Source organism: Acipenser ruthenus, chromosome 15 (assembly GCF_902713425.1).
Source record: "Acipenser ruthenus chromosome 15, fAciRut3.2 maternal haplotype, whole genome shotgun sequence".
In the NCBI taxonomy this organism is placed as follows: Eukaryota; Metazoa; Chordata; class Actinopteri; order Acipenseriformes; family Acipenseridae; genus Acipenser; species Acipenser ruthenus.
Window position 1 is genome coordinate 34,041,096 of NC_081203.1, and position 15,970 is coordinate 34,057,065.

At 45.7% G+C, this 15,970-nt stretch overlaps 1 protein-coding gene across 1 annotated transcript; it reads left to right on the forward strand.

Annotated features, from left to right (window-relative positions):
* The first annotated feature begins 7,289 nt into the window (after positions 1-7,289).
* Positions 7,290-15,654, forward strand: LOC117969342 (thioredoxin-related transmembrane protein 1-like). Its single transcript, XM_034917264.2, has 8 exons — positions 7,290-7,941; positions 9,795-9,910; positions 10,171-10,216; positions 11,095-11,223; positions 11,828-11,873; positions 12,412-12,513; positions 12,840-12,906; positions 13,099-15,654. The coding sequence occupies exons 1-8, from the start codon at positions 7,760-7,762 to the stop codon at positions 13,359-13,361; spliced, it is 951 nt and encodes a 316-aa protein (XP_034773155.2). The 5' UTR covers positions 7,290-7,759; the 3' UTR covers positions 13,362-15,654.
* The last annotated feature ends 316 nt before the right edge of the window (positions 15,655-15,970 follow it).

Genomic DNA, 15,970 nt, shown 5'->3' on the forward strand with positions numbered 1-15,970 from the left:
ACCTACATTAACATTGAGTAGTGCTAATGGGGGTCTGTGAACCTAGCGGACAACATTCACTCCAGAACAGATCAGCAGCCTGCAGTAGCTCCGGCCTGCTCCAGCCTGGGCGCATCAACCCTGCAGATGCCGTGAATCTGTCACGGTTCACAGCCGTGGTGTCCAGGCACTGTTTTTGGTTCACAGCCGTGGTGTCCAGGCACTGTTTTTGGTTCACTGCCGTGGTGTCCAGGCACTGTTTTTGGTTCCCTGCCGTGGTGTCCAGGCACTGTTTCTGGTTCACTGCCGTGGTGTCCAGGCTCTGTTTCTGGTTCACAGCCATGCTGTCCAGGCACTGTTTTTGGTTCACTGCCGTGGTGTCCAGGCACTGTTTTTGGTTCACAGCCGTGGTGTCCAGGCACTGTTTTTGGTTCACAGCCGTGCAGTTTTGTGAGTTGGGCCCATAGTAACTCATTTCTACAGCAACGTCAGATGTCCCTTACACTGTTTTTGAGTTTAGACGGAATATTTTGAATATTTTCAAATTGCACTGCAAAAACTTCAGGACTGATCACGATCAGAAATGAAAACGAAATCACGGCGTCATCGAATTGTGGATTCAATTGAAAGAGCAAACTTGAGTTAAAAATAAAAAGATCCATCCGCTTTGATTGCAACAACAACTCCAGCATAACAACATAACCCTTGAAGGGCAGTATGACAGATGCATAGCCTGCTCTTCATGTTATCCCTTGTGGTAGAAGTGGGCTGATCCCAGAGGTTTTAAATACAATCCCTTTCATGAACAAGGACCCTCGAAACAATGTGCAAAAGACAGATCAAACTGGATAGCAACTTCAAACAACCCGGCCGAGGCAGTACCCTGGGCAAGGAGTCCTTCTAAAAGTCTGCCATAGGAAAAGCATGGTAAAGTGTAGTAAACCACAGTGAAAGCATAGACAAGCACTTCAAGCCCCAAGAGGTATGATAAAGTATTTTAAAAGCATTGCATGGTGCCATGTTAATCTATTGTAAATTCATTGTACAGTATAACCATAGGAAAGCATGTGAAAACTGCAAAATGACTGTGCAATGGGAAACTTTTATATTTGGGTAACATGAATTATAGGCCATGCTACCCCCCACAGAAGCTGGACTTCTACTCTCAGTTAACACTTTAAATGACCAAATGACCAAATGGCAAACCCAAATGTCTGTTATATGATGTGATGGTCAGAATTAGACAGATTGCCAAAGCACGAGTCATGAAACCAGACCGTCACACTGAAGATTTGGGTGTGAAGGTCTGTGGATGGCTGTTGCTTTCACAGTACAGAGCCACCGAGTACAGCAGCTAAGATCAACGGAAAACAGGAAAAGAATGAGCAACTAATAATGTAAAAGAAATCGACGACGACAGCAAAGCAATTTGCAGTATGTCTGTGGTTTGATTTCTGACTTTACCCGCTTCTCATTTGAGGAATACAGTGTTTACCTCCTCCTCCTGTCCTGTGATAAGCAAATCCTGGCTATATCCAGGGTTAAAGCTGAGGCATATTCCTATTTATTATAATAAAGCGACTCGGTGCTTTTAATGATGTGCAGAACCTCTTCTGAGTGACCTTTAAGCCACAATTCTGCACGACCACCACAGCTGACTTGCACGCAATCTATGGGCATCTCTGCACACCCTTAGTGCTGACCGTGCCACTGCATCCCTGGAACCCCAAGAAGGTTAGTTTAGCACTTTGTTTTTACCGTTACACCACTGATAAAGACCATGGGGTCTGTTCAGTGTATCTGAACTCGACGTGTCTACAGACAGCCACTGTTAAGATGATAGAAATATGTTCTATGTATATGCTAAATCTAACATGGGGAGGCTCTTTAGGGTCTTTCTATCTGTAAGCTTATTTAATGGAGAAAACTCCATAACTGTGTTATTTAGTTCCTCCGTCCTTCAACCGGGCAGACATTGGCGTGTTTGGGAGAAATGAGCGATCCCTGGATGAACAAAGAGCCGGTCTCTGTCTCGGCTGTGCTGCGGGATGCCTGTCTGATTTATCACCATGTAAAATTGCCCTCAGGTAGTGCTTTATGGTGGGAAGGGATATGTGGCTGTGATTGTAATGAGAAGCGTTGCCATGGCGCCGGGGGAGAGGAAAGGAGGCATCTATGAAATGGCTGCGTGAGCCCGAGCTGAACACAGCGCTCAGTGCAGGAGGCCCGGCGCGCTGCGTTTACAACCCTCTTTTTATGGGCTCATTATCTTTTAGCAGCATCTGCTGTCTGTCATGTTTTAAAGGGAGGGGGTCTTTTTTTTTAAGCAGACGCCTCTTGTCTGTGTGCAGGAGCCTGTAATGAGCAGGCGGTGTCTGTCAGCTTCATGTGGCTGTGAAGCAGCAGCAGGGTAGCAGACAGCAGGAACTTATTATAGTGCTATAGTAAAAAAAAAAAAAAAAAAAACTACAAAGACAGCCCCCTCCTCACCCTAGCCCTCACCCAAACCCTCACCCTCACCCTCACTCTCACCCTAACCCCTCCTCACCCTCACCCTCACCCTCACCCAGCAGTGGAGGACAGCACAGTTCAGGACGCTGCTCAATGGATCCGCACATTTTTCATGATGCATGAAAGTGTATTGGTATCTTCCACTCCTGGTCTTTGTTCCAGCCCTGTTCTAAATTGTTCAATTGAACCAATGAAACCTCCATCCAGACCCTGAAGTAGTTCATTATCTCATTGTACCTGTTAAACCTGGAGTAGAATGGCCCTCTGGGATGGGATTGGACCCCCCTGCATCAAATACAGTCTATTTTTTAATCACTAATGCCCTGGCTGGGCGTATTTATAATGTATTTTTTGAATTAGAAGAGATGCATTATCCCGTGAAGTCACATTCGATCTTTCTGGCAATACTGGGGCGATTCTGGGAGGTGAGTTAGACAGGACTGTCTTCATGAGGGTCAAAGATGTGTTTAGATTTCGGGACAGCTAATGGACAGAGGCGTCAGGCTCTGATTAGATTTAAGAACAGCGATGGGCGGGAGTCGTTCTGGTTAGGGGACAGATTTAGTGCTGGTGTCATTGATTATTTTAGGTAATACGGCCCTGAAAGTGGTGTAGCATCTACTGCCTGGTTTTGGTGATTCGTACCAGCCTCTGCTTTAATGAGTACTTGAGTGATTCGTTATTGTGAACAATGTTTGAAGGAGGGTTGGCTTGCATGTAAATCTGCTGCACTTCATGCTTGTTGAACCATCAGAAAGATGTCTTTAACAAAAGGGGTGGATCATTTATAAAACAGCATGCTGGTTGAACGCAGTTTTGAGCAGCTTTACTGTCGATTCTGTTTCGGAATAGAGGGGAATCCCATTCGCCCTCTCCTCCAGTATTAAAAGACATGGAAACCAGGCTGGAGCTGGACTCTGCTGGACTCTGCTGGATGACGAGGCATCTCTGTCCCAGAGCTGTCAGGCTCTGATAGAGAGCTCATTGTCACAAGAAGAAAGTGATCAGAGAGGATCTGCAGATTCGATCCGAAACACAAATCCTGGTATTTGAAATGTGCAATGGGGTTTATTCTCATTATGAGAAGTGGCTTTCTGCAGAGGAGTGAAGATAATCCTGTTAGAGGAAACAATGACTCCTCTCATCCCTGATTAGTGGTGGCTTGGCAATCGCACCGTTTCCACCGACACACTGCAGCCTGTCTGACTGATGGAGGTATGAGAGTTCTGCATTGAAGCGGTATTCTTTCATGTCATGTAGCAACATTATAACACACACCAGCACGACTTAACATTGAAAACCTGGTGAGGATTCATTTTGCAAGCTTTGTCCTGGATGTTGACATGAAAGAGCTGTGGACGTAACATCCTTATGCTCCATGTTTAGGAATGATGTCATTTCCTCTGCCAGAAATCAATGCCCTCCCCAGACTCTCTCCAGGAGACGCTGTGGACTGCAGGGAGATTGAGTAAGGGACTATTAGGGACTCCTCAGGAGCAGCCTAGCATGTTAAGCACAATGTTAAACCATTGAATCCACATAGCAATCTATTGGAGTGCAGTTGCTTAGGACAAAAGGGACCTGCAAGGGTTAAAGAGGAATTCAGGTGAGCTGTTAAAGGGAGTTTAGTGGAAGCACACACCTGGGTTACACAGCGTCCTGAATGCACTACAGAACACCGCCCTTAAAACCACAGAGAATACAAGGCCATTAGAACCTGTCCAGTGTTGAATTGTGGGCTCCATAAATAGCGTGCTGCCATGAAATTCATTAAATCCGTGACAAATGACAGCGCTTGACCCAGGAGAGCCGGGCCAGGCACAGTGCAGGGCTGTAATTATGTTAAGGGCCATCCACATTCATCAGAGGAACCCCAAACTAATTGAATTAACCCAGAGCAGCAAGGCTTGTTAGTCTGAACCTGTAAAGAGACTCTGGGGAATAGCCTGAGATGGAAAGTGTGTTAACTTGACCTAGTTTCTTGTAAGCTTTACATCTTTGAGCATTTTGAAGTTATTAGTAAAGATAAAAACAGTTAGCATGCTTGCCTTAACGGGACTCAACTGAATGCTGATTCGTGAACCAATGAATCGATGAATGTCTGTCCAGAACCTTGATGGCAGCACAGAAAACAGCCGATGCCTAGAAGAGTCTTTCAAACCGAGTACGATCGAGGGATGGCTGATGTACCCTTTTCTTTAGATCTCACAGTTAAGCAAAGGCATTAGACGATGCAGAGTTTGGGATTTCAGCAAAAGGAAGACCATGCTAGCAGATCAATGCTCAGGCAGTGCCCAGTACCACTCCCTCAGTGAAAAGAACAGTTTTCACCCCCTCCCTTCGCTATTACTCCACGCTCAGCTGCCTTTTTCCTGGGAGCTATATTAAGACGGGTCTTTTCTCAGAAATTAGCACGGGTAGCCCTGGGGCCTCCCCCCACACAGTGAACCTCAAAATAAAAAGAAACAACGTCAAGAAAGAAAAATCAATACGTTCACAGCTCCTCGGGGAGGGGGGGTGGGGGCGGGGGGGCTGGAAATCGTTTTGTTTCCATAATTGGAGCAGGAAGATAGACAAGCGTATTACTCATAGAGAATCAAGGGGTAATCTATTCTGAATTAGCGGGGGGAGGCGGGGGTGTGTAGTTCTTTAGAAATCTATTGTATTCAGGATTCTGGGACAATGCAGAATAAAAGAAAGCAGGGAGTCTTTCCAAGCGCGTGGGATGGAGGAGCCTGAAAAAGCGCAGAAAAGCTTCAGCCTACAGCACTGGATACAGTGGAGAGCAGGCGGTGACGTGCTTCAGCAAATATCATTCCCTTTTCTCTCAACTCTCCCAATCACTGCATAGCGGAAGTAACGGTTTAAACTGGCGTTCTGTGCCCGGCAAAGCCTCTGATTCGGGTGGCGCTCACGTTTCACCCTGGCTCGAGGAAGGGTGCAGCGGTGACACCCAGTTCAATGAAAGTATAATTATTGTATGCGCTCCCTGAGTGGGCCATGGCACTTCCCCTGGGGCTGGGAAACACTGGGGCAGAATGAGACTGCTGCTGAGTGGAGATACTGTGTCAGAGTCAGGCCAGCAACACTCACTAAAGCAGAGACAGAGCCAGGCTACTGCAGAGAAACAGAAGGGAAAAGATCAAGCTGAGCGATAAGCAATCACAGCTCTGTGGAATGTGCAATGATTTGAGTTCTGAAAAAGTCATACAGTGCCTCTTCTGCAAACAATTACAACATCAGAAATAGAACTAAACTGTGTTTGAAGTGATCCGAAATGACTGCTTGCTGTTTAGCTGGCTGTGACGTTTTGGTTCTGTTCTGGGGCTCAGAGTCAGAGCGCCGATCAAGAAACTCAAGTATTGTTTCTCTGTGGATCTTCAACAGGAAAAGCCTTCGCTTTCCCGAACAGTTAACAAACCGTCACTGCCCCCTATTGGTCCAAATGTTTAAATGCACACGCAAGGCTGTGAAGAGGCACACAGCGAAGGCTGAACAGTATTGAGCCGGGGTAGTAGTCTAGCTGTGAGACAGCGTGCTCGAGTTAATTAATATTAATTATATGAACATGTCATGAACGGGGTTCCGGTAATTAATGCTCATTATTCGATGTCTTTGGAATCCCAGGTTGGCAAGTTGACTGAAGTTAATTGCTGTGCTGTCTCTGTGCAGACAGAGTCACTGTAAGATGTGCGCGCTGTGCCAGGGGCAGTCTCTGTTACTTGTCTTGTACGAGAGGGCTTCTCGCGCGCAGATTAGCAGGTCATGCTTGTGCCTCTAATGCACAACGTGCCTGGTCATTTGTTGATGATTGTAGAGTTAAAGCGGCATTCTCAACGCAATGAATGAGCTGTGTTAGGAGGGAGTAGGTATGTGAAGAATTGAGGGTTCACGCTCCTGGTCAGTAACATGTACCCTACGTAGCTCCACTGGTGTCAAATGTCGATTTAAAGAGATTGAATGAACGAGGGGTAGACCTGCTTGGTCCAGGTGCTTCTGGATTTGGGGGAGAGGTCTGGTTCCACAGGTGAGAGGCTGCGCCATCGTGTTCCCTTTTGCAGCCAGACATTAAGGGCTGCCCTCTGGATCACCGCGCTGTTATAATAATGCACGGCTTGTTAAATTGAGTATGGTCATCTATTCATGTTGTAATCACGATTTCTGTAGCTACACCTGCCTTTTAAATGTTGAATTAGATTTATGTTCATTGTACAGGTCAGGTCCCACATACCGGGACGGGCAGGACACGTTGTTGCTGGTCAGTCCAGTCTAGGGTGACCAGATTTCCTGAACTGGGACACTTCTATCGCTATTTTATAACAACCTCAGATTGCTGCACAATCGCCGCAGCTTCGTTCTCCAGTCCGCGGCCTCGTTTAACTACATGCTGGTATAACCATGCATTGCTGGTTTTGCCCTTCATTTCTACCATGTCGCTTAAAGCTGAACTTTTTCATGCACGATGACCTCGTATGAGGATAAATACAAAAACTCTTCCAGTCTTTCAATGGAGACATGCGGAAGACGCAAATGCACGATGACCTCGTATGAGGATGCCATTTTAAAAGCAAAGAAAACCAAAAATAAAATAAAAATAAAAGTTCAATAAAAAAAGCTATTTTCAATATTGCATGCATGAAAGGGTTAATTTAGTATTGTTTAGTAACCCATATAGGACTCTGGAGCCATATTTTAATATGATGGAAACCGGGACGTTTTTTAATGTTGTGGGGAAAAAAATGCTGGGGCAGCTGATTGGAAAAGGGGTCGGTTCCGGTCAAACCGGGACGTCTAGTCACCCTCGAGTGACCAGTCACATGACAGAGGAGCAGCCAGTTCACCTCCTGAGTCCTGACCTCTAGTCCGTATCGGACCTGCCTCACTGAACCGCGTAGCGCTAAACGGGGTTATTTCAAATTGACACCGGTATTAACCGCAGCACAGCCGGGCAGTAAAGGACCAGCAGGCTCCTGTAACAGAAAGTCGCTGCGGAACAAGCTGTCCTGAAATACGAAAGGGCAGCACCATGCGCCGGTCAGCGGAGTGAGTCTCCGTGTCACACCACGTCGTGTTAGTTATGTGGTAACTGACGAGGAGAGGGGTACGCCACTGTGTATTATTTATTGGTGTCGTGGGTAGGCACTAGTGCGCAAAATTAGCAATAGCAAAGAAAAAAAAAACAGCTGCAAAGGGGAGGTTTCAGAGCCGGGGTAAAGCGGAAGCCGGAGCAGGAAGGACGGACCGACGAGACCAGACCAGCAGAGCTAACATGGCGCCCTTGCAGACATGCAGAGTTCCTGGAGCGGTATCGCTTTGTAATCTGGCAGTCTTGTCATTGCTACTCCTGGGCGCGGTAGCACCGCAGCCGGCGCTGGGGAAGAAGCACCATCAACGAACGATCACTGACAGGACCTGGCAAGATATACTGGAGGGCGAGTGGATGGTAGAATTGTAAGCAGCCGCTCTCTCTCTCTCTGTGTCTCTATGGTCTGTGCCACTGGTCTCGTTAATACGAATTTATGTGAAGAAACGAATACAGTTATTGTTGTGGAGTTCAGTGATGTTTATTAATGTATTTAATATAATGTTTCCGTGCAATACTTAATTCACGAACACTATATGCAGGTATATTGAATACATTATATTTGTTGGTCATTATTGTTAATGCTAGATGGTATTTTGTTGCTGTGTGCTACGCTACTGTCTACATACATGATGGGACAGAATGAGCACGCTTACCTGGTCAGACTATACGCCATGCAGACTGTAGACATGACCTGCGGAGATAATACTGACTATACAGTGTGTACGCCGAACATATTATAAAGGCAGTGAGAGGATGAAGGGATGTCCAGAAACCATTATACAGTTATAAGATTCTGGTAATTATTATTATTATTATTATTATTATTATTATTATTTTTTTTTTTTTTTAAGTTTCACATTATTCACGTGTAATTAAAAACCCACACATTTTCAGCAGACCGGTTTTAATATGATCATGATAGCAGCCCACAGTAAGAGTACACATACAGGCAGGCACAGATCAGCACTGTGTTAGAGGGGAGTGCAGGAATCCAGGGTCAGCAGAGTTGCCCCAGATCTGGCCCAGGATGTTTCTTAAGATGTAATGCAGCAGATTCCTGGGTTCAGAGGTTGGGAAGGGGTGGATCCGGTAACCTAAATTTGGGGAGTTTTCCAGAGAGCAATCCCCTGGATTCTAGAGCCCAGGCTGTTTTCCAGAGAGCAATCCCCTGGGTTCTAGAGCCCAGGCTGTTTTCCAGAGAGCAATCCCCTGGGTTCTAGAGCCCAGGCTGTTTTCCAGAGAGCAATCCCCTGGGTTCAAGAGCCCAGGCTGTTTTCCAGAGAGCAGTCCCCTGGATTCTAGAGCCCAGGCTGTTTTCCAGAGAGCAATCCCCATGGGTTCTAGAGCCCAGGCTGTTTTCCAGAGAGCAATCCCCTGGGTTCTAGAGCCCAGGCTGTTTTCCAGAGAGCAGTCCCCTGGGTTCTAGAGCCCAGGCTGTTTTCCAGAGAGCAATCCCCTGGGTTCTAGAGCCCAGGCTGTTTTCCAGAGAGCAGTCCCCTGGGTTCTAGAGCCCAGGCTGATTTTAAGGATTCAGCTCGGTTTGCTGTTCATGGAACTGCTCTGAACTGTTACTGGTTTCTATAACAACAGTCAAGGTGAGTCTCATGCTGTGCATACACACACAACGTCATCTAATCCTTTAAGACAGACCCTGCATTCCTTAAACAGCTTAGTTATACCTTCCTCGATGATAATAAGTGCAGATGCACTGATGACAGGTATACCCACGGCCCTGATGCTATAGTTTATTTTGTATATTGTTTACCTTGAACACGTTTGACGAGGATTTGCAAGCGTATGCCGTGCCTGATTCCTGTTGACGAGGCCCTCATTAGGATTCTGCCTGCAGTTCAATGTGCAGGATACCTGACAGACTAGTTTGACTACCTGGGCAAATTACAGCAGTGAGCTACAAGCTTGCACACATAATTCTGGTCCTCCCAGCAGGAACCGGGCCTCTTACAGCTTATATGTTCAGCCATCTCAGGGATGGAAACAAGACTTCTATTGCACAGCAGTGTCGCCCATTCCAGGTTTAACTACGAGCGTCATCAGCCCCAGTGTATAGGTAACAAGCTCAGGTGTGTCTTATTAAACGCATAGTAAAACCAGGACTGGATCAGACTGCTATGCAAGGGGAGTCTTATTTCCATCCCTGCCTCTCCTTGGAGCCGGGTTTACTGTTTTTGTGAGACTGGTTTGGCTCGTCTCGTTTCAGCTATGCCCCATGGTGCCCAGCCTGCCAGCAGCTTCAGCCAGAGTGGAACGACTTTGCAGAATGGGGGGACGACATTGGGGTCAGTATCGCCAAAGTGGACGTCACCGAGGAGCCAGGTAGGGGCAGTGGCGCGTGGATGATGGCAAATCCACCGGATGCCCGAGGTTTCGCACTATACTGACTGCACACATTGCTGTCTGTTTCATTTCAAGAACGACTTTCAACACGAATACCAGATTTGTAATAAAGAACATGAAAAGTTTTTCAGGACTTCCCAAAGCTCTTAACAGAAAAGCATCTAAAAAACCAATCTGTGAGTTAGGTGCAGACCTCTCGGTAGAATCTGCGTTTAACTTTGTCTTTCCTGTTTTTGCAGGGCTGAGCGGTCGCTTTATCATCACAGCTCTTCCAACCATCTACCAGTGAGTATCCCAAGATTGTAAAATGCCACCTATTCTGTACAATGCTTAGCTGTGCTTTAGCATGTTATTTACACATCGCAATACTTCCACTATGGGGAAACTTTTACAAGAGTTCTTCTGCTCTTTTATGTGACTGTAACGCTCGCGTTGGATTTTGAGGCGCATGCTGCTGGCACTGAGGGGATTCAGAACAGTACTTTTAAAATAACAGAACCACTGTAGCCGTGCCAGTCTCAGCTGGGCTGCAGAATAACCGGCTTCTATTTCTGTGAATCAGAGAAGTGTGGTGGTGGTGGTGAAGGGTATCTGGCTGTATAGAGAAATGAAAGCGGCCGCAGATCCTGTCATGCACTTTCACTACCCCCTCTCTCCACACTCTGAGCTGTGGGGTGTTACAGTGATGGAAATAAGACTCCCGCTGCATAGCAGGTTTTACTGTGAGTTTAATAAGACGCACCCGAGCGCGTTGCCTATACAACGTAGCTCGTCCAGTCCGTAGTAAAACCTGGAATGAGTGAAACTGTTACGCAGCGGGAGTCTTATTTCCATCCCTGCGTTATTTAATACCTTGGCCCTATTCTCTTTTCTAGGAAAACCCTGTAACCTTGAGATCCAACAGCAGGATTCAGCCTCTTCCTCAAACGGGTCCCACAAAGAGACCACTGGAGAGGCTACTTGATCAAACTAGTAACCGATTGTGAATACTGGTGCAGGTGCCAGTGTATCCTGTGCTTGTGTTCTCAGTCTCCTCTAATGACAGCTGTATCCTCTTCAGTGCAATGAAGCAGCTGTCTCCTTCGCATGGTGGTTTGGCACTGTGGATGTAGGGCATGGCCGAGGCGCTTTTATTTTGTAAATTATTATTTTTTTTCTCTCAGCTGTAAAGACGGTGTGTTCAGGAAGTACGAGGGAGGCAGGACTAAGAACGACTTCCTGAGCTTCATCGAAGAGAAGAAATGGCGCGAGATCGAGCCTGTGTCATCCTGGTTTGGGCCCTCGTCCTTCCTGTGAGTGTGCGGTAGCAGTATGTGCGTGTCTGTGTGTGTGTGCGCGCGCGTGTGTGAGAGAGAGAAAATGAATGAATGAATGAATGTCCGTTTCCGGTTTCAAAACCTACCAGTAGTGTGCTGTTCACCTCAAGCATGCTTCTCGATTTCTTCTGAAACCCTCCCTTCCTGTTCATTTTTGGATTGAATGAAGGCACATTTGTTGTGTAATTTGTTGAGTTAGGCTTGGGTCACGGCTCCTTTATGTCTCTGATGGTGCAGCTATAACTTTCTTTTTTGTTGCCAACAAAAGTAAAGTAAAAATAGTAAATTGCCTTCAGGGATGGAAATAAGACTCCTGTTGCAGAGCAGTCTGATCCATTCCTGGTTTTGCTGTGAGTCTAATAAGACACACCTGAGCTTGTTAGTTATACACGGGCTAATCAAGCTTGTAGTAAAACCTAGAATGGGTAAAATGCTGTGCAATAGGGGTCTTTTTTCCTGCTCTGGTCTTCATTGGTTTTCCTTTTGATGTGTAACCTGGATATTGCTGTTAGTGTCAGGTAGTGAAGATGCCTGAGAGCCTCGATGATTTTATAATGAGTGATGCGTTTGTCTCTTGCAGAATGAACACCATGTCGGGCCTGTTCAAGCTCTCCATGTTTATAAGGGTAACCTTTCACTTTCACTCATGTTCAAGCTTTCCATTAGCAATGAAATCTCTGTTGCTTTCTTAATTTACACATTGAAACTCCTGCGTCGATCAAGCTGGACACACAAGCTGAATATCACCCCTCTGGTCCGCATGTTAGGTTACATGAAAATGTTAAAGAAGCTGAGAGAGAATGCTTCGGGACTTGAAATTCAAAACCATAACTGAACATGAACACACACCTGTAAACATGCAGCATGCAACGCACAATCTGTTTGTGTTTATTTAAGTCCTAAAACACTATAAAGATTAGAAGATTCAAATAGTGCAGGGCAAGGATGGAAATAAGACTCCCATTGCAGCGCAGTCTGATCCAGTCCTGGTTTTACTATGAGTTTAATAAGACACACCTGAGCTGGTTACCTCTACACTGTGACTAATCAAGCTTGTAATAAAACCTAGAATGGGTGAAACTGCTGTGCAGCAGGAGTCTTCTTCCCAGCCCTCCAGTGGATCGTGCTCCTGTTTCATGTCTTGGTGTTTTCTTCTCTCCTCAGCATTGTCACAATTACTTCACGGAGCATCTGGGCTTGCCGGCGTGGGGCTCCTACGCGATCTTCGCTCTGGCCACCCTGTTCTCTGGCCTCGTTCTGGGGCTGGTGAGTTGCACTCCAGCGAGAAGGGGGGCGGGGGGAGGATGCAATGGTTTACTGAGGGATTTCAATGGGATAATCCAGGGAGAAGCCACAGTGTGCTTGGAGGGGTTGACTGGCAGACGCGATAGTGGTTTAGAGGTGTTTAAACCAGGGGGTGTGAGTCTCAATGTATGTGCACACTAACAGATAAGAAGTGTCATCCAAGACTTAAGATCTATTGCAAGATGTTGAGAAACTACTCTGTTAATGTAATAGATTAGATCCTCCTCCGTTATTCTCGGTGTCTCTTTGTTCAGTAATGGGTGTGTTCTCTCGGTCCTCTCTTCCAGATCCTGGTGTTTGTGGCGGACTGTGTGTTCCCCTTCCGCAGATTCACTCCTCAGAACTACTACCAGAGTAAGAGCCCCTTCCTCTTCTGTAACTGGATCTGTAGCTGTGCTTGTATTCCTGCGGTTTGTTGTGGCCCAGGCTTGTCTGCTGTCTGTACTGTACCTGCGCAGTATATCTGCATGGAGTTGATATGTGTGTGTGTGGTACGTTGTCTGCTCTCTGCACTAACACTCTGCTTGTTTCCTCTGCTTGTTCCAGGGAAGCAGGCTGTGGACCAGGCTCGGATCATGAAGAGGCTGGAGGCAGAGCAGGAGGCGGACGGGGAGGCTGACGAGGAAGACGAGTACGATTACGAGGAGGAAGGGGAGGGGGAAGAGGTGTGGAGGAAGAGAGGAGGCAGCGAGCCCGAGGAGAGGCACAGCAGGGTCAGAGAGCGGCTCCATGCACAGGAAGAGGAGGAGGGCTCCCCGGATACGCTGCGCAAGAGAAACCCTGCCACCGCCGACCAGAGCGACCCCTAGAGGACGGGAGAGGAACTGCATGCACCTCGTACACAGTGACTGGGAGAGCTGATCCGAGTCTGCAGTGTGGCTTGATGCCTGTGCTCTTCAGTTGTCTGTCAGTATGTCTGTCTGTCTGTCTAACCTACTGGAGGTGTGCAGGAAATTAACATTGGACTGTCCCTTTTAAAAATAATAATCAAAGCAAGACATCAGCTTTCTCTAAGTAACGTTGCTTCAATATTCAGCCATAAGATGGCTCTCAGCGCTCAGTGAAAATGATACTTTAAAAGGATTCAGCCTAAAAGGGAACTGATCCGAGCTGCAATATTCAAGTTTCATTCAGTTTTTTATTTTTTGTAATGCTTAAAAGCTGACCTGTCGAGAGACAGGGTTCGTGTTCTTGCCTGTCCGTGTTTGTTTAAAGCTCTTTGTAAGAGAGTAAGAGAAAGCATGCTGGTCAGGTTCTGTAAAGTCTCGCACCCTCTTAAACATTTCGTAGGAGGCACTGGAAGCATTTGAACTTGATAGCAGCAAAGCCTTTCTCTTAAATCGTTTTGTGAATTTAGGACTGATCTGCTTTCCTTTGTCTGAGGAATTGCAGGTTTGTTTGATCTTTTAATTTCCAAGCCATTTATTAACTTCTGTTCCTTCCATCTTTTCAACATGCTCCTTTATACTCCAGCTGTACTGTATACTAGGCACAGTGCTGTGCGTCTCAAGCATGGTTACATTGTTACATCTAATAAATACATTGCTATAGAAAATGAGCAGTGCTACCCAGAGGGGTTTGATACAGCACCTTGACACATGAAACTGCAGTTCTGGGTCAGGCACTTCATCCGTTTGCTTATGAAAGCTTTTGATAACCTGAGATGATGTGGACTTCAGGTTTTACATTTTAAGATGCATTTTATTATTATTATTTATTTCTTAGCAGACACCCTTATCCAGGGCGACTTACAATTGTTACAAGATATCACATTATACATTATTTCACATTATACAGATATCACATTATTTTTACATAATTTATTACATAAATTATTTAAACAGGTTTTTACTGGAGTAATCTAGGTAAAGTACCTTGCTCAAGGGTACAACAGCAGTGTCCCTCACCGGGGATTGAACCCACGACCCTCTGGTTAGGAGTCCAGAGCCCTAACCACTACTCCACACTGCTGGCCATGTGATGCATACGTTTCCATTCCACTTATTACAAACATGGTATAAACTTGTCTGCAGAAGTGCTTTCAGGCACACTTGTTTTTCAATATTCCTGTTAAATTGGGTTGCGTGTGGCCATGAGGACAGCACAGTAATAATCCAACAGCAACACAGAACACCCAGGCGCGTGCTTCAGGAGAATACCCAGCGGTGTGCTGTTACTCAGCTCTTGTAAGTAAGACTTGTTGGAGAAAGCTTGGTTAATACAAAGTCTGGGTCTTTAAAGAGCAATTTGGGAATAAAATGTCAGATTGACGATATATCAGTTTCAATTTCAGTCATCGCATCAAGTAATACACAGTATTGTCAGTGCTGTTTACTGCTGATGTTTAACCTACATGTGTTCACTTGCATGGATCTGGCAGAGCCAAGGTCTTCAGAAGTACCTTTTGTTCACGCACCCTTTTCTAATACCGCACTCGGGTCGATAAGGTTAATCGATCGATTATTTAATCGTTCAATGCTCATGAATCATTAATGGATTGAAATCCCGACTTGAAAGCGCTTGTGTTCTCCTCAAAGTATTCCTGCATCCAGTCGGAGCGGAGTGTTGCAGGGGGCAGGATAACGGTGCACCAGACACACCTGGGAGTTTCGAAATGATCCTGGAAGCTCTCTTGAGCCATGGCTGTTCTCTCGTGCCCTCATGTCACAAGTTGCTCTTCAGTGTTGCAGGACCGTCCTGCTGCTCTGAGAATGTCCGTTTGTTTTAGTGCTGTTGGTGTCTCTTTGGAGTGATATTAAATTTGTTCACATGGGAAAGGCGTCCTATGGTGCTGCTTTTGAGATCCTGTACTAGTTCAGTGTAGCTGCAATGCTGTTCAGAGGCTTTCCTTTTTTGTCTTCTGTTTTATAATGTTTTGCAAAGTTGGGTTCCAGACTGCTGCAGAGAACAGCAGAACGGTGAGCCGATTCCCAGGGAGGGGGCTAGCTGAGGAAAGGCTGTCTCCTCTAGAACAATGTGGATTTCAAATACTCTACATGTTTACTGACACCTGAAATATACACCACACAGGGCATTACAAACTGCTAACGTTGCACCTTGGATTCAGAGCCGAAATAAGTCAATAATAAAAAATTAAAAAATGCCAAGAATCAGAAGTCTCTTTTTTTTGTCATTTATTATTCTTAATAATATTTAATAATAATATTATTCTTGTTGTGCATGATTTCTTTTACCATGTACAGATATTTTTTGCTCCTTCCCCTGATTAGTAGAAACTTCAATATAACATGTTGGCACTTCCACTATAATTTATGTTCAAGAATAAGGTTCTCAAAAAGTAAAATCGTTTAATAACAGCTTGCTTCAAATCTACAGCTTTTTTTTTAGTTTTAGGAAAGATTTCTAGCGCCAGGTAAGAAATCGTTGTTCTTTTATAGGATGTTATTAATTTATGAAT